The following is a 24,851-nucleotide window of genomic DNA, read 5'->3' as shown; positions in this document are numbered from 1 at the left end:
TGTGGGTCACTTTGCACCTGGGATGTGTCTGACTAAAATTACCCCTTATATGGTTCTGTAGCCTGGTTGGGGGCTCAGTGGGTGAAGTTGCAAGATAAGATGTGTGTAGTCTCTGAAACCAGTTTCTGGTCCAGTAGGGCTGCCCAAGCACTCACCCTGCTGATAAAGATAATGTACTGCCATTCAGTTTCTTTTTATATTCTCTTGTCAATCAGTTGGCCTGACACACCTTGGAAAAAACAGCAGTGTACCTGTTGTAGAATATTTGGAATTTCATGTCATTGACTTAGGTCTGAATTCTCCTTCACCCATGCCCCTTGCAGTTGTTCTGAATCCTGCCCTCAAAATTTATTCTTGTTAAAATAACTGTACTGGTAAGTTGTTTCTGTGGTGCTTTGGACATGTTGGGGATGACTGGGTGTACAAAATGCATATTCTCAAGAATGTCTTTAATTGCTTTATATTTTTCCTGCTAAGGATAGTGAAGACTACCTCTTTGGTAGTTATAAAATTATTTAAAGCCTTCTGATAATGTACTAAACTGCAAACAGATATGAATTCTCAACTAACCACATAAATTCAGTTATTTGCACACAATACAATAAATCAATGAAACTAGGCCTCTGCAAAAGTTTTACCATACAATTTTGGCACAAAAGAGTACTCCAGTGTAAGACATCTACAATCTCCTTGTTATCTTCAATATAAAAATGTTCCAATTTCAAAACTTTTTTCAAGAAATATGGCAATAAATCTCCATCATTAAGAGTATTATTTATTCCGTTCCACAGTCACTACAGAAGTGTTCAAGACTTCCAAATTTCATACAGTAATGGATGGTTGATATATTAAAATGACTTAGTACTGTCATCATGGATTTTAGATGATATACTGAATACATAAAAATCTTATCTTCTTGGGACTTTCCTGGTTGTCCAGTGGTTAAGGCTTCATGCTTCCAATGCAGGGGGCACAGATTCAATCTCAGTGCAGGGAACTAATATCCCACATGCTGTTCAGTGCAACCAAAAAAAAAGTTTTTAGAAATCAAGAGTTAAATGAAGATTGTGTGTGTGTGTGTATTTTGTTCTATGGATGGGGTTACCTAAGTCATAAAGATCTGAAGCTGCTTCTGTTGTTTCTAATATCACTTCCCCTGGCAACCAAATCTATTGGTCGAAGAACCCTTTCCTGTTTCAGATGAGTTTGAGTAAAATTGTGCCAAAATAAAACTATTTTGGTAGCAAAAAACAGTAGCCATAGTAGCTAAAATCTGCTGGTTCTTAGATGACCTGTGAAACAGCTGGAAATGCTAAGTGAAAAGGAAGAAAATAATATACTCCAATTTCATATAAATTTATTTTAAAAGTGGTTATAACATTTCAAAATCAGTATACATTTACATGTTCTAAATACTTTATATATAACAATACTATGTGCTGGATACTATTAGCTCCTTTTTTCATCTACAAAAACTAGGGCACAGAAAAGCCAAGCCAGAAGTCACTCAAAAGTAAGCTGAGAAGGCAGGACTGAAACACACTTATTCCTCTGGAGCCTGCACTGCCAATCTACTAAGCTCTTCAGATTGGCACAAAAACCAGAGAAAAATAATATTGTGAAGTTTTACTAATGAATAGTATCACAAGAGGAAGTATTTCCTTTAAAAAACTGAAACCTTAAAATGAGTTTTTTAAGTTGTCTCAAACATTTTTATAAAAAGACTTCATTTCTAGAGAAATGCAAATCAAGACTATAGTGAGGTACCACCTCACACCAGTTAGAATGTGCATCATTAAAGTTGACAAATAAATGCTGGAGAGGGTGTAGAGAAAAGAGAACCCCCTACACTGTTGGTGGGAATGTAAGTTGGTACAGCCACTATGGAAAACAGTATGGCGGTTCCTCAGCAAACTAAAAATAGAATTACCATGTGATCCAGGGTTCCAATCCTGGGAATATATCTGAACAAAACTATAATTCAAAAAGAATACATGCAGCCATTCATAACAGCACTATTCACAATAGCCAAGACATGGAAACAACCTAATTGTCCATCAACAGATGAATCGATAAGGAAGATGTGGTATGTATATATAATGGAATAATACTCAGCCATGAAAAAAATGAAATAATGCCATTTACAGCAACATGGATGCCACTAGAGATTATCATACTAAGTAAAATAAGTCTGAGAGAGAAAAATACCATATGATACCACTAATATGTAGAATCTAAAATATGACACAGATGAATCTATCTATGAAGGAGAAACAAACTCACAGACATAGAGAACTGACTTGTAATTGCCAAGGAGGCAACTGTCCTAGAGCCAGACATCCTGGAGTGTGAAGTCAAGTGAGCCTTAGGAAGCATCACTATGAACAAAGCAGATGGAGGTGATGGAATTCCAGCTGAGCTATTTCAAATCCTAAAAGATGATGCTGTGAAAGTGCTGCACTCAGTATGCCAGCAAATTTGGAAAACTCAGCAGTGACCACAGGACTGGAAAAGGTCAGTTTTCATTCCAATCCCAAAGGCAATGCTGAAGAATGTTCAAATTATCACACAGTGGCACTCATGTCACATGCCAGCAGGATTATGTTCAAAATCCTTCAAGCTAGGCCTCAGCAATAGGTGAACCAAGAAATTCCAGGTGTCCATGCTAGATTTAGAGAAGGTAGAAGAACAAGATATCATATTGCCAATATACACTGGATCACAGAAAAATCAAGGGAATTCCAAAAAAAAAAAACTACTTCTGCTTCATTGACTATGCTAAAGCCTTTGACTATGTAGATCACAGCAAACTGTGGAATATTCTTAATGACATGGGAATACCAGACCTCATTACCTGCCTCCTGAGAAACCTGTGTGTAAGACAAGAAGCAACAGTTAGAACTGGACATGGAACAACAGACTGGTTCCAAATTGGAAAAATCAAAGCTATATATTGAACCCTCTTTATTTAACTTAAATTTAGAGTACAACATTCGAAACACCAGGCTGGATGAATCACAAGCTGGAATCAAGACTGCCTGGAGAAATATCAACAACCTCAGATATGCAGATGATACCACCCTTATGGCAGAAAGTGAAGAGGAATTAAAGAGCCTCTTGATGAAGGTGAAAAAGGACAGTGAAAAGGCTTGCTTAAAACTCAACATTCATAAAATGAAATTATGGCATCCAGTCCTATCACTTCATGGCAAATAAATGAGGAAAATGTGGAAAGAGTGTCAGATTTCATTTTCTTGGGCTCCAAAATCTATGCAGATAGTGACAGCAGACACAAGACCTCTTGATGAAGGTGAAAAAGGACAGTGAAAAGGCTTGCTTAAAACTCAACATTCATAAAACAAAATTATGGCATCCAGTCCTATCACTTCATGGCAAATAAATGAAGAAAATGTGGAAAGAGTGTCAGATTTCATTTTCTTGGGCTCCAAAATCTATGCAGATAGTGACAGCAGACACAAAATAAAATATTCTTTGCTCCTTGAAAGAATAGCTATGACAAACCTAGACAGTGTTTTAAAAAGCAGAGACATCACTTTGCTGACATAGGTCCATAGTCAAAGCTATGGTTTTTCCGGTAGTCATGTTTGGATATAAGACTTGGACCATAAAGAAGGCTGAGCACTGAAGAACTGATATTTTCAAACTATGGTGCTAGAAAGTCTCTTGAGAGTCCCTTGGACAGCAAGGAGATCAAGCCAGTCAATCTTAAAGAAAATCAACACTGAATATTCATTCAAGGACTGCAGCTGAAGCGCCAATACTTTGGCACCTGATGTGAAGAGCCAACTCATTGGAAAAGACCCTGATGCTGGGAAAGATTGAGGGCAAGGGAAAAGGGGGTGACAGAGGATGAGATGGTTGGATGGCATCACTGACTCAATGGACATGAGCCTGAACAAACTCCAGGAGATAGTGAAGGAGAGGGAAGCTGGGTATGCTGCAGTTCATAAGGTTGCAAAGAGTCAGACATGACTCAGTGACTGAACAACAGCAAAGGGGTGAGTGGGTGGGGGGAGGATGGACTGGGAGTTTGCGGTTAATAGATGCAAACTATTATATATAGAATGGGTGGACAACAAGGTCCTACTGTATAGCACTGGGAACTATAGTCAATGTCCCAGGATAAACCATAATGGAAAAGAATATAAAAAAGAATGTATCTTTATGTACAACTGAGTCATTTGGCTGTATAGCAGAAATTAACACAAAGTTGTAAATCAACTATCAGTTCAGTTCAGTTGCTCAGTTGCTTGCGACTCTTTGAGACCCCATGGACTGCAGCACCCCAGGCTTCCCTGTCCGTCACCAACTCTTGGAGCTTGCTCAAACTCATGTCCATCAAGCTGGTGATGCCATCAACCAGCTCATCCTCTGTTGTCCCTTCTCCTCCTGCCTTCAATTTTTCCCAGCATCAGGAACTTTTCCAATGAGTCAGTTCTTCACATCGGGTGGCCAAAGTATTGGACCTTCAGCTTCAGCATCAGTCCTTCCAATGAATATTCAGGACTGATCTCCTTTAGGATGGACTGGTTGGATCTCCTTGCAGTCCAAGGGACTCTCAAGAGTCTTCTCCAACACCACAGTTCTAAAGCATCATCTCTTCAACACTCAGCTTTCTTTATAGTACAACTCTCACATTCATACATGACTACTGGAAAAACCGTAGCTTTAACTGGGTGGACCTTTCTTAGCAGTGTAATGTCTCTGCTTTTTAATATGCTGTCTAGGTTGGTCAAAGCTTTTCTTCCAAGGAGCAAGCATCTTTTAATTTCACAACTGCAGTCACCATCTGCAGTGATTTGGGAGCCCCCGAAATAAAGTCTCTCACTGTTTCCACCATTTCCCCGTCTATTTGTCATGAAGTGATGGGACGAAATGCCATAATCTTAGTTTTCTGAATGTTGAGTTTTAAGCCAACTTTTTCATGCTCTTCTTTCACTTTCATCAAGAGGGGCTGTAGTTCTTCTTTGCTTTCTGCCATAAGGGTAGTGTCACCTGCATATCTGAGGTTATTGTTATTTCTCCCAGCAATCTTGATTCTAGCTTGTACTTCCTCCAGTCCAGCATTTTGCATGAGTTAAATAACTCTGCATATAAATTAAATAAGCAGGGTGACAATATACAGCCCTGACATACTCCTTTCCCAATTTGGAAGCAGTCTGTTATTCCATGTCCAGTTCTAACTGTTGCTCCTTGACCTGCATACAGATTTCTCAGAATGCAGGTAAGGTGGTCTGGTATTCCCATGTCTTTCAGAATTTTCCAGTTTGTTGTGATCCACACAGTCAAAGGCTTAGGCATAGTCAGTGAAGCAGAAGTAAATGATTTTCTGAAACTTTCTTGCTTTTTTGATGATCCAACGGATGTTGGCAATTTGATCTCTGGTTCCTCTGCTTTTTCTAAATACAGCTTGAACATCTGGATGTTCACAGTTCAAGTACCTTTGAAGCCTGGCTTGGAGAATTTTCAGCATTACTTTGCTAGCGTGTGAGATGAGTGGAATTGTGCTGTAGTTTGAACATTCTTTGGCATTGCCTTTCTTTGGGATTGAAACGAAAACTGACCTTTTGCAGTCCTGTGGCCACTGCTGAGTTTTCCAAATTTGTTGGCATATTGAGTACAGCACTTTCACAGCATCATCGGTTAGGATTTAAAATAACTGGAATTCCATCACCTCCACTAACTTTGTTCATAGTGATGCTTTCTAAGGCCCACTTGACTTCACATTCCAAGATGTCTGGCTATAGGTAAGTGATCACACCATTGTGATTACCTGGGTTGTGAAGATCTTTTTTGTACAGTTCTGTGTATTCTTGCCACCTCTTCTGCTTCTGTTAGGTCCATACCATTTCTGTCCTTTATCGAGCCCATCTTTGCATGAAATATTCCCTTGGTATCTCTAATTTTCTTGAAGAGATCTCTCGTCTTTCCCATTCTGTTGTTTTCCTCTATTTCTTTGCTTTGATCGCTGAGGAAGGCTTTCTTATATCTCCTTGCTATTCTTTGGAACTCTGCATTCAGATGGGTATATCTTTCCTTTTCTCCTTTACTTTTCACTTTGCTTCTTTTCACAGCTATTTGTAAGGCTGCCTCAGACAACTATTTGCCCTTTTGCATTTCTTTTTCTCGGGGATGGTCTTGATCCCTGATTCCTGTACAAAGTCACGAACCTGTATATTGTCATGAACAGTGGAAGTGACAAATAGATTCAAGGGATTAGATCTGATAGACACAGTGCCTGAAGAACTATAGATGGAGGTTTGTGAAATCAATTATACTTCAATTAAAAATAAATATAAATGTGATACGTACATCCAATGGAATACTATTCACTGATTAAAACAGGATAAATTTTAAAATATGCTAAAAATAAATAAATAAAAATAATTCATCTCAGACATACTGTCACTATGCACAATAAATGTATAATCATAGTGATATTCAAATTAAAACCACATCAAAATACCACCGCTGCTGCTGCTGCTAAGTCACTTCAGTCGTGTCCAACTCTGTGCAACCCCATAGACGGAAGCCCACCAGGCGCCCCCATCCCTGGGATTCTCCAGTCCAAAAGACAATACCAAATATTGGCACAAATGTGGAGAAATTGGTAACCTCATATACTGCTGATAGAAATGTACAGCCACTTCAGAAAAGCAGTTTTACAGTTTCTTAAAAATTAAACAGAAGTTTACAAATAACCCAATGCCATGCCTATGAATCTACCCCAAATGAAATGAAAACCTATATTCACAAAGAATTGTTCACAGCAGCATTATTCATAATAGTGAAAAGCTGGAACCAGTCTGGTAAATAGATTTAAGAAAATTTGGCATATCCAGACAATTCAGTATTCGTTCATGAAAATAACAATTCAGTGTAAAGACATTTCAAACAGCCTTGCTCCTAAGTACAATCTGAATGTTCGCTGGAATTCACCTGCCCAAGGGTAAGATGAGGGTCACATTTTCATTAACAAAGAGAATGTTACCATTTGGAAGCTGAGTCATTGGAGAATCTTGATTGTCCCGGCCCACAAGTCTCTTCCAGTTATTTCTAGACATCCCCAGGTGATATCAATATTTCACACAAACTTAAGTACCAGTCCATTCTTGTTTTATTCTAAATTTAATTCAACAAAAATTTGTTGAATGACAATATTATGTCATGACTCTGGGAACACAATGATAAAGTAACCTTACCTCCAGGGAGGGGTAAACATGGAGAGACACTAAACACTTAGTTTTTCTCCAAAATGTTCCTAGCCAATACTAGTTCCCACATGAAATGACTGGCTGCCAGTGCCTACATGGAAAGGTTGTTTCCTTGGTGTTCTACCAGATATTAGAAGTCCTGAGAGACACTGCTGATATTATAAAAAGACTGGAATAAGATCTTTCTCCATCTCCTGTCAAGCTTCTTCACTTGGGATCTGAATTGCTTACAAGGTCATTCATCTACATCAGTCCCTCACCTTCTCAGGCAACCTGAAAAATAATATGATCTTCCTTTACCTTTCTCTCCTTTTTGTTTCCACTTATGATACACTTATACCACTGCCTGTGAACTTATGCATATAGATGTCTGGGCTAGGTGTCAGCTACACAAACACATATTTTTCTCAGTGAAGTCCAGCATGACAGCTCACTGCATGTTCAGTTCAGTTCAGTCGCTCAGTTGTGTCCGACTTTTCGCGACCCCATGAATCACAGCACGTCAGGCCTCCCTGTCCATCACCAACTCCCGGAGTTCACTCAAACTCAGTCCATCGAGTCGGTGATGCCATCCAGCCATCTCATTCTCTGTCGTCCCCTTCTCCTCCCGCCCCCAATCCCTCCCAGCATCAGAGTCTTTTCCAGTGAGTCAACTCGTCGCATGAGGTGGACAAAGTATTGGAGTTTCAGCTTTAGCATCAGTCCTTCCAATGAACATCCAGGATTGATCTCCTTTACAATGAACTGGTTGGATCCCCTTGCAGTCCAAGGGACTCTCAAGAGTCTTCTCCAGCACCACAGTTCAAAAGCATCAATTCTTCGGCAATCAGCTTTCTTCACAGTCCAACTCTCACATCCATACATGACCACTGGAAAAACCATAGCTTTGACTAGACGGACCTTTGTAGGCAAAGTAATGTCTCTGTTTTTTAATATACTATCTAAGTTGGTCATAACTTTCCTTCCAAGGAGTAAGCGTCTTTTAATTTCATGGCTGCAATCACCATCCGCAGTGATTTTGGAACCCAAAAAAATAAAGTCTGACAATGTTTCCACTGTTTCCCCATCTATTTCCCATGAAGTGATGGGACCGGATGCCATGATCTTAGATGGAGAAGCTCTATACAGTTAGCAAAAACAAGACCAGGAGCTTACTGTGGCTCAGATCATGAACTCCTTATTGCCAAATTCAGACTTAAATTGAAGAAAGTAGGGAAAACCACTAGGCCATTCACATATGACCTAAATCAAATCCCTTATGATTATGCAGTGGAAGTGAGAAATAGATTTAAGGGACTAGATCTGATAGAGTGCCTGATGAACTCTGGACAGAGGTTCGTGACATTGTACAGGAGACAGGGACCAAGACCATCCCCATGGAAAAGAAATGCAAAAAAGCAAAATGGCTGTCTGAGGAGGCCTTACAAATAGCTGTGAAAAGAAGAGAAGCGAAAAGCAAAAGAGAAAAGGAAAGATATAAACATCTGAATGCAGAGTTCCAAAGAATAGCAAGGAGAGATAAGAAAGCCTTCCAGTGATCAATGCAAAGAAATAGAGGAAAACAACAGAATGGGAAAAACAAGAGATCTCTTCAAGAAAATTAGAGATACCAAGGGCACATTTCACGCAAAGATGGGCTCGATAAAGGACAGAAATGGTATGGACCTAACAGAAGCATAAGATATTAAGAAGAGGTGGCAAGAATACACAGAAGAACTGTACAAAAAAGATCTTCATGACTAAGATAATCATGAGGGCGTGATCACTCACCTAGAGCCAGACATCTTGGAATGTGAAGTCAAGTGGGCCTTAGGAAGCATCACTGAGAACAAAGCTAGTGGAGGTGATGGAATTCCAGTTGAGCTATTTCAAATCCTGAAAGATGATGCTGTGAAAGTGCTGCACTCAATATGCCAGCAAATTTGGAAAACTCAGCAGTGGCCACAGGACTGGAAAAGGTCAGTCTTCATTCCAATCCCAAAGAAAGGCAATGCCAAAGAATGCTCAAACTACCGCACAATTGCACTCATCTCACACGCTAGTAAAGTCATGCTCAAAATTCTCCAAGCCAGGCTTCAGCAATATGTGAACTGTGAACTTTCAGATATTCAAGCAGGATTTATAAAAGGCAGAGGCACCAGAGATCAAATTGCCAACATCCGCTGGATCATGAAGAAAGCAAGAGAGTTCCAGAAAAACATCTATTTCTGCTTCATTGACTATGCCAAAGCCTTTGACTGGGTGGATCACAATAAACTGTGGAAAATACTGAAAGAGATGAGAATCCCAGACCACCTGACCTGCCTCTTGAGAAACCTGTATGCAGGTCAGGAAGCAACAGTCAGAACTGTACATGGAACAACAGACTGATTCCAAATAGGAAAAGAAGTACGTCAAGGTTGTATATTGTCACCCTGCTTATTTAACTTATATGCAGAGTACATCATGAGGAACGCTGGGCTGGAAGAAGCACAAGCTAGAATCAAGATTGCCGGGAGAAATATCAATTACCTCAGATATGCAGATGACACCACCCTTATGGCAGAAAGTGAAGAGGAACTAAAAAGCCTCTTGATGACAGTGAAAGAGGAGAGTGAAAAGGTTGGCTTGAAGCTCAACATTCAGAAAACAAAGATCATGGCTCACTGCATGAGATGTTATCAATTACCAGAGGTGAAAGAAAACCAATTTTTATTTGATTTTTAATTTTAATATGTGTGAAGTTATGTTCCTTGAAGAAACATTATGTCAGAAGACTGCTCATTTTAATGTAAGGTATGTGTATGACCCAGACATGTATCTACAGTTAGGTATATTAACAAAAACAACAACAACAAAAAACTCATAATAATAGCAGGCCTGAATGAGTCACAGTTCAATTATGGAAATTACTAATGACAAAATGTTAATGAAAAATGTTATATCAATAGCAGACTTTCAGAAATGTTGTATTAAAGCTTCCCAGCTTTCATGTATAGATTATTTCAATCCTAGTCTTTATTTTTTTATGATTTATTTTATTGAAGTTGGTTGATGTAATAATGCTCTCCTTTCTTATACCATTGAGTATGAAACTAATTTTTTCAGTTGCCTTACAGATTCAAACAAAAAAATAAACATCATGGAGACATATCATGTTGTGTCCTCATCCCACACAATCACTTTTTTAACTTTTTAAATAATTCTAAAAATTTAATTAGTTGCTAAGGCATGTGGAATCTCCCTGGACCAGGGATTGAACCCATGTGTACCCTGCATTGGCAGGTGGATTCTTAACCACTGGATCATCATGGAAGTCCACATAATCACTTTAATAATGAATGAAATGGGCTTTGCACAAGTGGGATATGAGTAATCCTGTAGTGTCTCTAATACCCAAAGCAGTGCAGATAGAGAGATATAGGTTTGCCTTCTTCTCATCGGGCTATAGTTACAAAGTCTACAAGATTAGCTACAAAGCCTACTCTCTAAATCACACATTCAATCACAAATATAATTTTAAATCAGGTCTATTGATGTGTAATTTACATATAATAAAGTTCACCCATTTTAATTGTACAGTTTGATGAATTTTGACAGACATGTATACACCATCACAAAGAAAAAGAAAGAAGTTTTTTTTTAAGTTGTTTAAGAAAAAAGTTTCCTCATGCTCTCTTGCAGTCAATCTTTTCCCCTCTTCCACTTCCTCACTTAGCATAATACTTCTGACATTACATCATCAGTAATTGGGGGTTTTTTATTGTTACATAGTACTCCATTTTATGGATATAGCACAATTTATTTATCCTTTTGCCAGCTGATAGACATAAGGTTATTTCCATTTGGGGACTACTGTGAACAAAGCTACTATGAACATTTGTGTACAGATCTTTGAATGGACATATATTTTCATTTCTTTTTGGGTAAATACCTAGAAATGGGATTAATGGGTTGTAAAGTAACTACATACTTAACTTTATAAGAAATTTTCCAAAGTGGCTGTAATATCTTTCAATTCCTCCTAACAAAGTTTAGCAGTTCTAGCTGTTCTACATCTATGTCAATGCTTGGTATTGGCCGTTTTAAATTAAGTCATTCTAGTATCTAGTGATATTTCATTTATGATTTTTAATTTGCATTTTCTTAATGACTAACAATATTGAGCAAACTTGCATTTGTTTATTGATCATCTGTGTTTTTTTGATGAAGTGTCTATTCCAATCTTTTATTCAGTTTTTACTGATAATGTCATCTTTTTTGAGTTCAGTTGTGTATTCTGAATATAAGTCCTTTATTAGATATACATTTTACAAATATTTTTGCCCAACCTGTGGCTTCTCCTTTCATTTTCTTGAGTATTTTAGAAAAGCAAAAGTTTTAAATTTTGATGTATTCAAAACTATCATTATTCTTTTATCATTCTTCCTAAGAAATCCTTGCCTAAACAAAGGTACAAAAATTTTATATGTTTTTCCCTATGTTTACTTCCAGAAGTCAAACAGTTTAGCACTTAGATTTAGGTTTTATAACCCATTTCAAGTTAATTTTCATATACAGTGTGAGGTTGGGATTGATATTCATATTTTCCATATAGATATCCAATTTTTCCAGTTCCATTTGCTTAAAAGACTGTCCTTTCCCACTAAACCACTTTTAAAAATCAGTTGACTGTAGATGTGTTGGTCTATTTCTAGATTCTATTTTGTTCATTGATCCATTGGTTCCAGTACTACATAGGCTTCATTACTGTGGCACTATAGTAAATCTTGAAATAAAATAGTATAAGATCTCCAGCTTTGATCTCCTCTTTCAAATTGTTTTGGCTTGTTTAAAACAAATTGTTAGCTTTTATTTCCATATACATTTTATAATCATCTTTCTAATTTCTACCCAAAAAAGTCCACTGGAATTTTGATTGAACTTACATTGACTCTCTAGATAAATCTGGAGAGAACTGATATTGTAAAAATATTTAGTCTTCTGATGTGTGAATATGGTACAGCTCTTCTTTTGTTTGTGTCTTCTGTAATTTCTCTTAACAGTTGTTGTCAGATCTTGCACATATTTTGTGTTAAATTTATCCCTAGCTATTTCATGTTTTATGCTAAATTAAATGTTTTTATTTTGATTTCCAGTTGTTCATTGTATACAGTATAATTTTAAGAAAGAGCTAGATGCAGCATTCTGAGTGGTATGGATTGAAGACAAAAGAAAAACGTGGTCCTAAATGATAATAATTTCTAATGAAGAAGAAATTATAGCAATAGAATCACTGAATAACAAAAGCAGTGAAAGAATCATGAATACTATTAGCAGTCACTTTTATAGTCAAGCATGGAAATTACTATATATTCATAATGAATGATAATACAAAACATAACCAGAGACCTGTAAAGAAGAAAAGGCCCTGGACGTGGAGTCAGGAGGCCCAGACTTGAGTTGTCACCTGCATACTTAAAAAGTATATAGTCCAAGATAGATAAACCTTGACAAACATTTCCTTCTTTCTCATTTTTTATTCAACTAACAGTTGGTGAGTGTTCACAAAGAGCCAAACACTAAGCTAAGTGCCATTAAGTGGGACAAATGCTATACTCCATATCATTAAGGAGTTATAAGGAAGGCTCAAATGAAAAAGAGTTATATGAAATATTTTGGTACACTAAAATATAAATTTAAAGTGCTTCTATTATTTTTATTATAATTATACCATAAAATCTTTATTTATAAGTGTTACTACTTTAATACAGAGCTCATACCAAAATAAAAAAGTGTCTCTGGAAAAATAATTAAATGGATTATAGCTAGAGAATTCTAAAATTAATCACTCCATGACACACCAAAACCCTATCTCTTCTATTAACCTGTAATCGAATGATAAAAGTACTATATAAATCCACAGATACAGATGAAGCCTGATGTGTCATTTTTAAATCCTGCAAAAGGAAAGAAAGGGCTTGAAACTTATAAAACTTTTCTTTCCAGATGAAGGAGTTAGGCTTATTAATTTCTATTAATAGGAGACCTTCTGCTGACAATTCTTCTATTAGATATCTGGCAAACTCACAGAGATGACAGATGGACTGAGAATTCAGAAGTATGCCAAAAGACTTTATGTAAAGTGATGCAGTCAAAAAATATGCCAGTTTCCTCAGTTATAAATTAATATCCAAATTAAAATATTCCATGTTTTGGTCAGTATATTATATTAGTTGCTCAAAAACTATTTTGCTCTTTGTATCTTTTTAAGGTTTGATTCTCATAAAGGTTTCTGGTGTCAGTTACTGGAAGAAGGTAAAACAAAATGCCTTGGAAAGAGCAAAGGAAGAAAATACCCTCCAATGGACCCTGATGTAAGTATAGAGCTTAAAAATACAAACTAAATAAGCAAAATGATACATAAAAATATATCTATTTTCTTATAAAAATTATTAAAATACAAAACTCACTTTCTAAAAATAAAAAGTAACATTTGGATTGAATGCATCCTGCTTGCTTGTTTTGATTTTTCCAGTGATATATTACCTGTCATGCAAGAATAAAGGTCAACAATAGAATTTGCCATTTTGAATCAGAACAAAGAAGGCAACATCTCATTACAAAAAGAGATACATTCACAGAAATTTTAGCACTAAAAATATTAACTGAAACCAGGGCAGGAAATATATCAACTGGAAATTAAAAATAGGACCAAAAGATTTTATTTTCACTAAGTCACTCTGTAGTGGTAAATGGGGCCTGCATAATAATATTAGTTACTGGTATACTAAGTTTTGAATTGCTAATATGATAATAAGATTAAAGAATTAATATATTTCCCAAATGTATAACATACTAGCAGATAATTTAGGCTCTGGAGAAGGGAGACACCCAAACTTTGCAATAGACATGTAACATGTCATGTTTGTTCTGTTCCAAATGGTGCCATGGCCATGGTGGTCACTTAAAGCTACAATTTTCCCACTTTGCTGGCCCTGTATTTTCACTTTAAAGCTTACTACACATATTTTAAAATTTATTAATATTTTGATTTCATAATCAGTCCAGTTAATGTGCAGTTTGGACACAAGAATGCAAGTAGATTCATTTTATTAAAAAAAATAACTAACTCAAAAATTAAAACATTATTTGAGACTGTTTTCCCATGATGTTTAATATATTGTGGTAACTAAGAATCCTACAGTGGTCTGAGAATCCTAACATGGTCTGAACTCATCTGAATCCTTTTTAATACTTGAAGACTTTCAGGACCATTTTTTTTTTTATTCTAATCTGATAGAAACAGAGCTCTGTCCTCACTAAGCTCATAATTAAATTCTATCTAAAAGACATTGAAACTCCAATACTTTGGCCACCTCATGCGACGAGTTGACTCACTGGAAAAGAGTCTGATGCTAGGAGGGATTGGGGGTGGGAGGAGACGGGGAGACGACAGAGAATGAGATGGCTGGATGGCATCACCGACTCGATGGACTGAGTTTGAGTGAACTCCAGGAGTTGGTGATGGACAGGGAGGCCTGGCGTGCTGTGATTCATGGGGTCGCAGAGTCGGACATGACTGAGCGACTGAACTGAACTGAAAAGACATTGTGGGGGTTCTTTTGATAAACAAAGGGTACTGTCAGAACTACAGTTTTCTTTGGTGGATTATTAAAATATACCTTCAGAGCACTATGAAAACAATACACATTAATAAATATTCAAGGGCAATTTCCATAGCATTTCAAGACAGTAATATAAAATGTTTCATTTTCATGTATGTCAAAGCTATTTCTCTGTATATTTACTGAAACGAAAACATTTAAGACACTGTAGAACATCTTTCTTAGCATTTTATTTTATTCCCATCAAACACATACTGAGACATGATATTAAATTCATGGTAGAGAAAGATTAAAAATCCAAAACTTTTCAGGATAGCACTAGTAGTTCCGTACCTCTCAATAAGGTTTCTATGTAATACATTCCTAAGACGTTTTTTCTCAAACACCTCTGACATCAGATTATGTGGGTTTTCCATACCAAGCAATTCTGTAATTTTCTGCAGACACCAAGTAGGTGTCCTATAATTTAATCCAATTCTGACCCCAACTACCCAGGGTTGAGTACAGCCCCCACAGATTAAGGGTTCAGTCCCACAAAACTGCCCCCTTCAGACTATAGTAACAAGTAGTGGGGTCCAAGGTTATTCACACATCTGTCCAACTTGGCTACAAATCAGGGGTTCCCAAGAATTCCTCCCCAGGTTTTATAATTTGATATAATGACTCACATGCCCCAGAAATACTTTACTTCCTATTATTGTAAATGGAGAGGTACACACGACAAGGTCCAGAAGGGTCCTGAGCACCAGAGCTTCTCCTCTAGCAACCAGCCCCCGTCTGAAGCTATCCAGGGACCATACGATCACTTCATTAGCATAAACTTGGGCAAAGTTTAAAGGAACTTACTGTATATAACAAAAGACACTCTTTTTTACCCCTGTAACTCAGGAAATTACAAGGTTCTTAGGAGCTCTCTGCAGGAACCAGAGTCAAAACCAAATTTATTTTTCTTATGATATCATAATATCTATACATATGGATTTATGTGAGGCAGTAGGGTAGCTGACTTCATACAGATAATGCCCAGACAGGAGGCGAGGGTAAGGCATCTTACCTGGAGGTAATGAAAACACAAATGCGTAGAAAGATTCGAGCAGGCAGTACTGCCACCACACTGCTTGCTCCTCCTCCTTCTACAGAAAAAAACACCAGGACCCTTCCCCACAAGTGTCACCAAATCATCACAGGATACATTTGATCCTGGAAATGACGATCTGGTGGATTATTTGGCTTCCACTTTGGCTTTGTTTATCAAAATACAGGGAAGGAATAAAAGCTGACATTTTGAATGAACCACTTAGTCAATTACCTCTCCAAATCAAAAGCACTTAATAGTTCCTTTAATAATAGTCCAATAAACAACCTGATACTGAATTTACTATATGATTTCTTCTTTTATCATGTTTTATATTATAGAAATATACATTATTATTCCTTTTATTACATTAATTTCATGTGCGTTTGCATGAAATGGACAACATTGGCATACATTAGCATATATTCTGTCTGATTTGCCATCTAAAATAGTATCCTTTCTGAACAATCATCAGATACCAATGTATGTAAATTCTGCATAGCACTGAATTCTGTCCTAGTAATTTTTGGCCTGAACATATTAGACTCTCAAATAGGACGTGTTGTACTTTACAAATCTCATATCAGTTATCTTGCCATAGGAGGGAACAGAAGAAGAAGGGGTACTTGATTATGGGGACCAACATACTCACTTAATAGGGCACAGGACAACATACTTAATAGGGCACAGCCTGCTGATACAGGCTGTCGGGTTTGAAAATAATGCCAAAAAAGCCAGTACAACGAGATGTAGTTGAGATAATGCTCCATATCAGGAGGTACGATATTGATACGAAACTCCAAGGGAATGTAGGAAGATGTGGATCTCAAGAGGTTCAATTCTAAAGTTAGTTGAGACGCTGGAGAATCCTTTGTAACGTGGGAAATATTGGGGAGCAAGCTGGCAGTATGTAGGCAGTCCCAGGCTGCTGTTGCCCCAGGGCTTCCTTCATCAAGAGGAACAATGCAAAGGGAGATGTTAGGAGAGAACACAGTGGGGAAGCCTCTACACAAAGGCCTCGGGCTCAGCCCTGGATTCCAGGTCTGGTTGGCAGCAAAGGAGGCACAGAGTGATCAGGCCCCCAGACAGAGGATCTGGGAATACGTTTTGTCTCCACCTTTCTCTGGCCAGGGTATGCTAGCTGGACCTGTCAGAGGTTTTAGAGCTGATGACTGAGGAGACCCAAAACAGAGAAAAGTAGGGAGACTGACACATGAGCCACACAAAGGTTTGGGTTCTCCCTTGATCGCAGTGATGGTTACAGTACAGCAAATGTCCAGTCTTGTTCCAGGATCGTAATTACTGCAAAAACCACTGTGTTACACTGAACTTATCAACATAAAATGACATGTTTTTCTATGGCATTTAAGATGGGGTATCAGATATGATATTTTAAGAGAAGAGCAGAAGAAATAATTTTAAACATTAATTTTAATTTTAATAAAGTTAATAAAATTTAATAATTTTTAAAAGATTAATTTTAATCTTTTAAAGATTCAACTGAACTGAAACCCTCAGAATAGTAAAGCGGAGAGGTACAGATAAAGATCCAGAAACCCACCCTCCATGACATTCCCAACCACCGTCAGTTGAGCTACATATAAACCCCACTAAACACCACCTTATAACACAGCACTTTCCATTTCTTACAATTTCAATTATTAAATATTTTCTTTTATTGAAGGGAAATCTACCTCCTTGTAAATCAGGATAGTTTACAAGGCATTCCTTTCCTTCCTTGGGTCAAATAGTGCAATTATATCAGGTTGTAGGTTTATCTGATTTACCTACTGTATTTTTAAGGTTTACCACAGTACTGTTTTAATAGTGAGTATTCTGTGTATGCTTTAAAAGTGCTCTTAAGAAAATATTATCTTCAAATTCTACATGTAAATTAATGATGATAAAAGAGTGTTTTATTTTACAGATTTACAAGCCAACTCTTGCTCCAAAGTCAGAGCAGTTTTAATAAAGCATGATACTGGAACCAATCACGTTGTTACAGCTATATTTCTAAACTCAGTCTAACTATTTAAACATTTAATTCTGCACACATAAACCACATGTTTGATACAAAAGCCTTTTCCCTAGTGAAAACATTTATGTGTTTGGAGTGTGTATTTTGAAGAACAGAGTCACTATGTTTTGTTGTTCAGCCACTAAGTCATGTCTGACTCTGTAACTCCATGGACTGCAGCATGCCCCAGTCCTCTGTCCTCCACTATCTCATGGACTTTGCTCAAATTCATATCCATTGAGTCAGTGAAACTATCCAACCATCTCATCCTCTGCCACTCCCTTCTACTTTTGCCTTCAATTTTTCTCAGCATCAGGGTCTTTCCCAATGAGTCAGCTCTTCGCATCAGGTGGCCAAAGTACTGGAGCTTCAGCTTCAGCATCAGTCCTTCCAATGAATATTCAGGGGTTGATTTCCTTTAGGATTGACTGGTTTAATCTCCTTGCTGTCCAAGGGACTCTCAAGAGTATTTTCCAGCACCGCAGTTCAAAAGCTTCAATTCTTCAGCACTCAGCCTTCTTTATGGTCCAACTCTCACATCCATACATGACTACTGGAAAAACCATAGCTTTGACTAGATGGACCTTCCAGATGTTTTTTCTGGAACTCTCTTGCTTTCTCCATGATCCAGCGGGTGTTGGCAATTTGATCTCTGGTTCCTCTGCTTTTTCTAAATCCAGTTTGTACATCTGGACGTTCTTAATTCAAGTACTGCTGAAGCCTAGCTTGAAGGACTTTGGGCATAACCTTACTAACATGTGAAATGAGGACAACTGTACAGTAGTTTGAGCATTCTTTGGCATTGCCTTTCTTTGAGATTGGAATGAAAACTGACCTTTTCCAGTGACTACTGCTGAGTTTTCCAAATTTGCTGATATATTGAGTGCAGCACTTTAACAGCATCATCTTTCAGGATTTGAAATAGCTCAGCTGAAATTCCATCACCTCCACTAACTTTGTTCACAGTAGTGCTTTCTAAGGTCCACCTGACTTCACATTCCAGGATGTCCAGCTCTAGGTGAGTGACCACATCATCGTGGTTATCTGGGTCATTAAGAACTTTCTTGTATAGTTCTTCTGTGTATTCTTGCCACCTCTTCTTAATATCTCTGCTTCTGTTAAGTCCTTACCGTTTCTGTCCTTTATCATGCCCATCCTGGCATGAAATATTCCCTTGAGATCTCCGATTTTCTTGATGATATCTCTAGTCTTCCCCATCCTATTGTTTTCCTCTATCTCCTCTATTTAGCAAGGCCTTCTTATCTCTCCTTGCTCTTCTCTGGAACTCTGCATTCAGATGGGTATATCATTCCCTTTCTCCCTTGCGTTTCACTTCTCTTCTTTCCTCAGCTATTTGTAGAGCCTCCTCAAACAACCACTTCAGCTTCTTGCATTTCTTTTTCATTAAGATGGTTTTGGTCACTGCCTTGGGTACAATATTACAAACTTCTGTCCATAGTTCTTCAGGCAGTTTCTACCAGATCTAATCCCCTGAATATATTTGTTACTTCCACTATATATATATATATATATAAGGGATTTGATTTAGGTCAAAGCTGAATGGGCTAGTGGTTTTCCCTACTTTCTTCAGTTTAAGCATGAATTTTGCGATAAGGAGCTCATGATCTGAGCCACAGTCAGCTCCAGGTCTTGTTTTCACTAACTGAATAGAGCTTCTCCATCTTTGGCTGCAAAGAACATAGTCAGTATGATTTCATCACCATCTGGTGATGTCCATATGTAGAGTCATCTTTTGAGTTATTGGAAATGCTATAACTAACATGTTCTCTTGACAAAACTGTTAGGTTTTGCCCTGTTTCATTTTGTACTTCAAGGCCAAACTTGCCTGTTATTCTGGGTATCTCTTGACTTCCTACTTTTGCATTTCAGTCCCCTGTGATGAAAAGGACATCTTTTGGGGGTGCTAGTTCTAGAAAGTGTAATAGGTTTTCATAGAAGCAGTCACCTTCAGCTTCTTTGGCGTCAGTGGTTGGGGCATAGACTTGGATTACTGATACTGAATGGTTTGCCTTGGAAATGAACCAAGATCATACTGTCATTTTTGAGGTTGCACCCAAGTATTGTATTTTGGGCTCTTTTGTTGACTATATTGTACTAAATAAATAGTCTGCATGCTTAAAATCAATTTTAAGCCACTATGTAAATATCTACAGATATAAATATACATCGTCAAAGTGTATGAAGTATACTCTAACAAATAAAACTGACTGTCCTTGTGTCTCCTGCTCCCACCTCAGAGCAGAGCATTTCTATCCAGCTACTATCGTGACCACAATGTGGAACTCTCCAAGCTGCTGCACAGACTGGGGCAGCCTCTGCCGTCCTGGCTGAGGCAGGAGCTGCAGAAAGTGAGATAGCACTGTGAGAAAGCTCGAGAATGCGTCTCCGTGGGATGCTCACCTCTCCCAGAGCTTCCAGGAGCTACCAAAAGGTGGTTTAAAAATATACCTCTTCAAATGAGAAAAGCAAAGCAAAGTTCTTTCCATGTGCTGGCACGTGGATGATTAGAAACAAAACAAAACTAAAAGTATTTGTTACAAGCCTTGAGGCCTATGGCCTTTCTCTTAACCCATATCTGAGCCTGTGGGGTTATTGGAGACTACTGTGCACTCATGTGTTAATCAATAGCAACCAATATAAATATCAAATACCAATGCAGAACTGTTCCATTTCGTAATAATATTTACACTTTTATATATCAACTAAGATTATGTCTCTGTAGACTTTTAGGCTACTGTTTGCCTGTAGAATGTTTTCTTATTCTTTGATTCTACAAAGTGTCCTACAAAACAAAAAGTAAACATCACAATGTAGCATAAAGCGCCAGACGCCTAATGCTTGTGAAAACTGCTTGCAAAAATATAAAATCCACTGAAGTATTTAGAAAGAATTATAATTTACAATTTGTCCTAGATCAGAGAGTGGTAAAGTTATATTTGAGCTTTATCTGCATCAAAAAAAAAAAAAGATAAGTGTTATAGAAGGAAAAAAGCAATTTTTCATCCACATAGTCTAGTGCATTTCTGTAAAAGTTACTAATGTCTCTATCATTACATATTTATTATTCTGAAAGGTATGGTGTACCAGCTATTGGATGAGAAATAGAAACACACTGAGTATACCGAAACAGTAAGAAGCAATATAAAGTGTACTGACTAAATCCTCTAAAAGTGAGAAATTGCAGGGGTCTGAAGATATCTGATTGACAACTTATGTCCCTTTGCTGTGAGCTGCAGATCAACTCCAGTAGTTCTCACTGGTTCTACAGAAATGTTTGCTCAGAATCTGAGGTCTATGTCATCTCCAGAAACAGACTGACTTTTTAATGTAAACAACTTTTTCTTAATGTTCCCAAGAACAAAACCCATTAACTGAAAACTGGACAGTTTCTCCAGATGATATGTTGGGTTATTTATATTTCAATTACAGAAAAATTACATCTTTTCAGATAATTCAAAATGAAACTGTATAATGCAGAGACCTGCAACAAAAAAAAAAACAAATTAATGTATGATTTTTAATCTCAGATTTGCAATGGTACAAGGCAGAAAAAGATAATCAAAGCCCAGTGCCATTTTTTTAGAACATTTTGTATATCACTCTCATGGAAGACAACAGAACACAATTAAATTTATGGGTTATCTACTAAATTAAATGGAGGAAGTACCAAGATGAGCCAGGCATGGTTCTTAAAATATATTTTACACTTAAATTTTTAATGATTATATGATTAATAAAGTATTCAAAAAAAGAAAAGAATGTCATGCTGATTTTCCTGTGCTTATATTTACTTAGTTTTTAAATATACTATACACATAGGAAATTTAAGTAGTAAATAAATTCCTTCCTATGACTATATAAGCTTTTATGAATGTTATCAAAAGTATGATTAGAAAAAAAATTATGCCCAAATAGTTTCATGGCCATTATAATATGTGAAATTGAATTCTATCAACTATTCACTAATTAGAATACAAATTTTGAGATACTTTCACTATTCATTTCTAAAATTGTATTATAATAATTAATTAAATGTTTTAAAGTTTTGTATACCCAAATGATAAGCCAATTTTTAAACAAACAAGCTATTAGCAGAAAGAATTAGACAAAGAACCAGACTTTAAGATCCCTGACAGTAAAAGCAAAATAAAAGTCATTTGGACAAAGATGGTAAAGTCAGTCTTCATGCTTACCACTACCTTCTATGAACAGCACATGCCTAACATACTAGAAAATGAATACAGCCTTTAACGTTCATTATTTTAAGAAAATTAGCTTAAGAGGGTCAAACATAGTGAGAACAGGCCCCAGGAGTTACATACGGTATTGTGTTTTCATTTTGACAACATTTCTACTGATTCAAAAAAAAAAAAAGGAAAGGAAAAGAAAAACAATGCATTTGCACTTCAAGGATGAGATGTGCATTTAAACTTCTAAACAAAGCTGCTAACGGTGTAATTTTGTCTGGGTAAACGGAGTCAACTAAACAGCTTACCCTTTAAGAAATGTCAAAAACACACCGGATGCTTGTGGGATGAAAAGAAAAGAAAGAAGAGATCATGCCAAAATTTACTCATTCATAATATAGATATTATGCTACCTAAAGCAGCAGACCTTTGAAAGAAATTTTGATCACTCAGTGTATCTGGAAGACAACTCAGATTCTAGGGGACATGCATACTTGCTACATTGGATACTCCAGGTGGCCGTTATGCTCCTCTGAAAGTAACATAAATACACACGGGGAAAGACAGAGATAATGTGATTTCAAACTAGCTTTGTATGGCATTCTTTTTTCATTGCTTAAAATATGAAACTTCCTCAGGAAGAAATGAAATGGTTATTTCAGTGTTTATAGCTATAATATTCTTGTCATTCACATTGAATGAAAATTAATGGAAACTTTTTTTTCTGAGTTTTTTAAAATAAAAAACCTGGAAATAACTCTGATAGTAGCATGGTACCTCATATGTACAACAATAAACTGTGATAAGAAAAGAGTTTGAGCCTGGTGATTTTAGGTAACAAGAAGGCATTTGTTTGATAGTTGGTGTTTGCCTGTGACCAAGTGGGAAGTGGTCATAGAACATAGATACCACTAATACAATTCAAAATGGAGAGATTCATGGAAGACTTCCCAGGAAGACATGAGTTTATTGTTAATGATATAACCTTAAACAGATCTTCTAATCAATGTTAGTTAGTTTTTGTTTAGTTCTAGTAGACATAAAACATTTCCTAGGGTCGCTCATGAGACCAGAAAGTGAGAAAGGCACACAGCTGTTACCTAACAGACTTGAAAACCTGAAGTATTAGCATCTAGTGCTCTGCTCTGCTCCCCACAAATCAGCTGCTTTCTTTAGAGCTTTATAAGGAGTTAGCTAGTATCTCTTTTCTTAAAAATCTAGCAAAATAGAACACCTCTGTTGAAAAAAAAAAAGGAGGGAGTCAGGAGAGTTAGACATTTATCTACATTTTCCATAAAACTTTCTTTTCTCTATTCCATTCCCTTTGTTTTCTAAACATGAGGCTTTCTCATGTTGCAACCCACCCTGTCATCATACACCAGCTGATTCTTCATAGGACTGTCTCCCAGACACACAGTTCTCCAGTCTAGGACACATCTGACCCCCAATTTTCTATGTGTGCCATCCTATGTTCTATTTCAGTTCAGTTCAGTTCAGTCGCTCAGTCGTGTCCGACTCTCCGCGACCCCATGAATCACAGCACGCCAGGCCTCCCTGTCCATCACCAACTCCCGGAGTACACTCAAACTCATGTCCACAGAGTCGGTGATGCCATCCAGCCATCTCATTCTCCGTCGTCCCCTTCTCCTCCCGCCCCCAACCTTTCCCAGCATCAGAGTCTTTTCCAGTGAGTCAACTCGTCTCATGAGGTGGCCAAAGTATTGGAGTTTCAGCTTTAGCATCAGTCCCTCCAATGAACATCCAGGATTGATCTCCTTTAGAATGGACTGGTTGGATCTCCTTGCAGTATTACTCTGAGACCAACTGGTAAGTGTTTAATAAACCAACCCCGTCAATGTTAGTGGCTTATAATGACTTACAATATTTTACTTTCAAGAGATATCAGCACTTCATTTTCCAGGAGATATGTTTAACGCTCACTGATGAGGAGCCACTGAACAGTTCAAATATTTCAGAATGAAGAGATTTCTCTATTTTCAAATTATTCTCTAAGGCTGAGTTCTGTTCTGCCAAAACTGACACGGCATGGCTACCACCTACAGCATGGCTGCTGCCTTCATCCTGCCCACCCCACCCCATGCACACACACACCCATCCCCAAATAGTTAGGAGTCATGGAAAGAGCAATGAATCCCTGTGGTGGATAATCCTTGAGAAATTATTTGTGTTGGCTTGACATGTTTAACTTCTTTTCAGTTTACCTAAAAGCAAACTAAATTTTATAAGGTCAAGCCATTAATTTATGCTTTGAGGATAAGAGCTAAAGACACAATGCATCATTGATTCCATTCCCAGAAAAATCTGGAATTTACTTTGAGTAAGCCTTTCACCTGTGGCCAACGGTAGCTAAGAGAATTTGAGGGCCGTTTCTCCCCATCCAGTGCTACTACACGTTCCTACTATTTTGTCCTCAATTTATTGTCTACACAGTTCTCTATATATTCAGTTTCTTAACAAAAGTCACAAAAGTGTATTCATTTATTTATTAGCAGGTGAAATTTATTCGTGCCCTCCACTTCCACCTTCTTCCTTTAATCCTGTACTTATCTTACTCATTGAGTTTCTATCATTTCTCAGTCTATTCCCAAAAGTTATAGACACAAAGATTAATAGATCACTAAAATTGGAACCTGCTATATTTTTACCATCTCCTTTTTAGAAAAAGAAGAATCATGAAAAGTGTCAGTGTTTAAGAAAGACATCCACTAG

General features: G+C 37.2%; 1 protein-coding gene across 2 annotated transcripts in view; it reads left to right on the top strand.

The window, feature by feature from the left end:
• LOC129562086 (bifunctional heparan sulfate N-deacetylase/N-sulfotransferase 3) overlaps positions 1-21,292 on the top strand; it is a 189,265-nt gene extending 167,973 nt beyond the window's left edge. For both annotated transcript variants that reach the window (XM_055435036.2, XM_088836150.1), the window contains exons 13-14: positions 13,468-13,570; positions 20,172-21,292. In XM_055435036.2, coding sequence (XP_055291011.1) covers positions 13,468-13,570; positions 20,172-20,291 — 223 coding nt within the window. In that variant the 3' untranslated portion in view covers positions 20,292-21,292. The remainder of the gene's footprint in view (positions 1-13,467; positions 13,571-20,171) is intronic.
• Positions 21,293-24,851: the final 3,559 nt, after the last annotated feature.

Source organism: Moschus berezovskii, chromosome 5 (genome assembly GCF_049115385.1).
Source record: "Moschus berezovskii isolate FMDL1 chromosome 5, NW_MosBer_1.0, whole genome shotgun sequence".
In the NCBI taxonomy this organism is placed as follows: Eukaryota; Metazoa; Chordata; class Mammalia; order Artiodactyla; family Moschidae; genus Moschus; species Moschus berezovskii.
The sequence above is the reverse complement of the archived record's forward strand: the minus strand, read 5'-3'. Positions and strand labels throughout refer to the sequence as shown.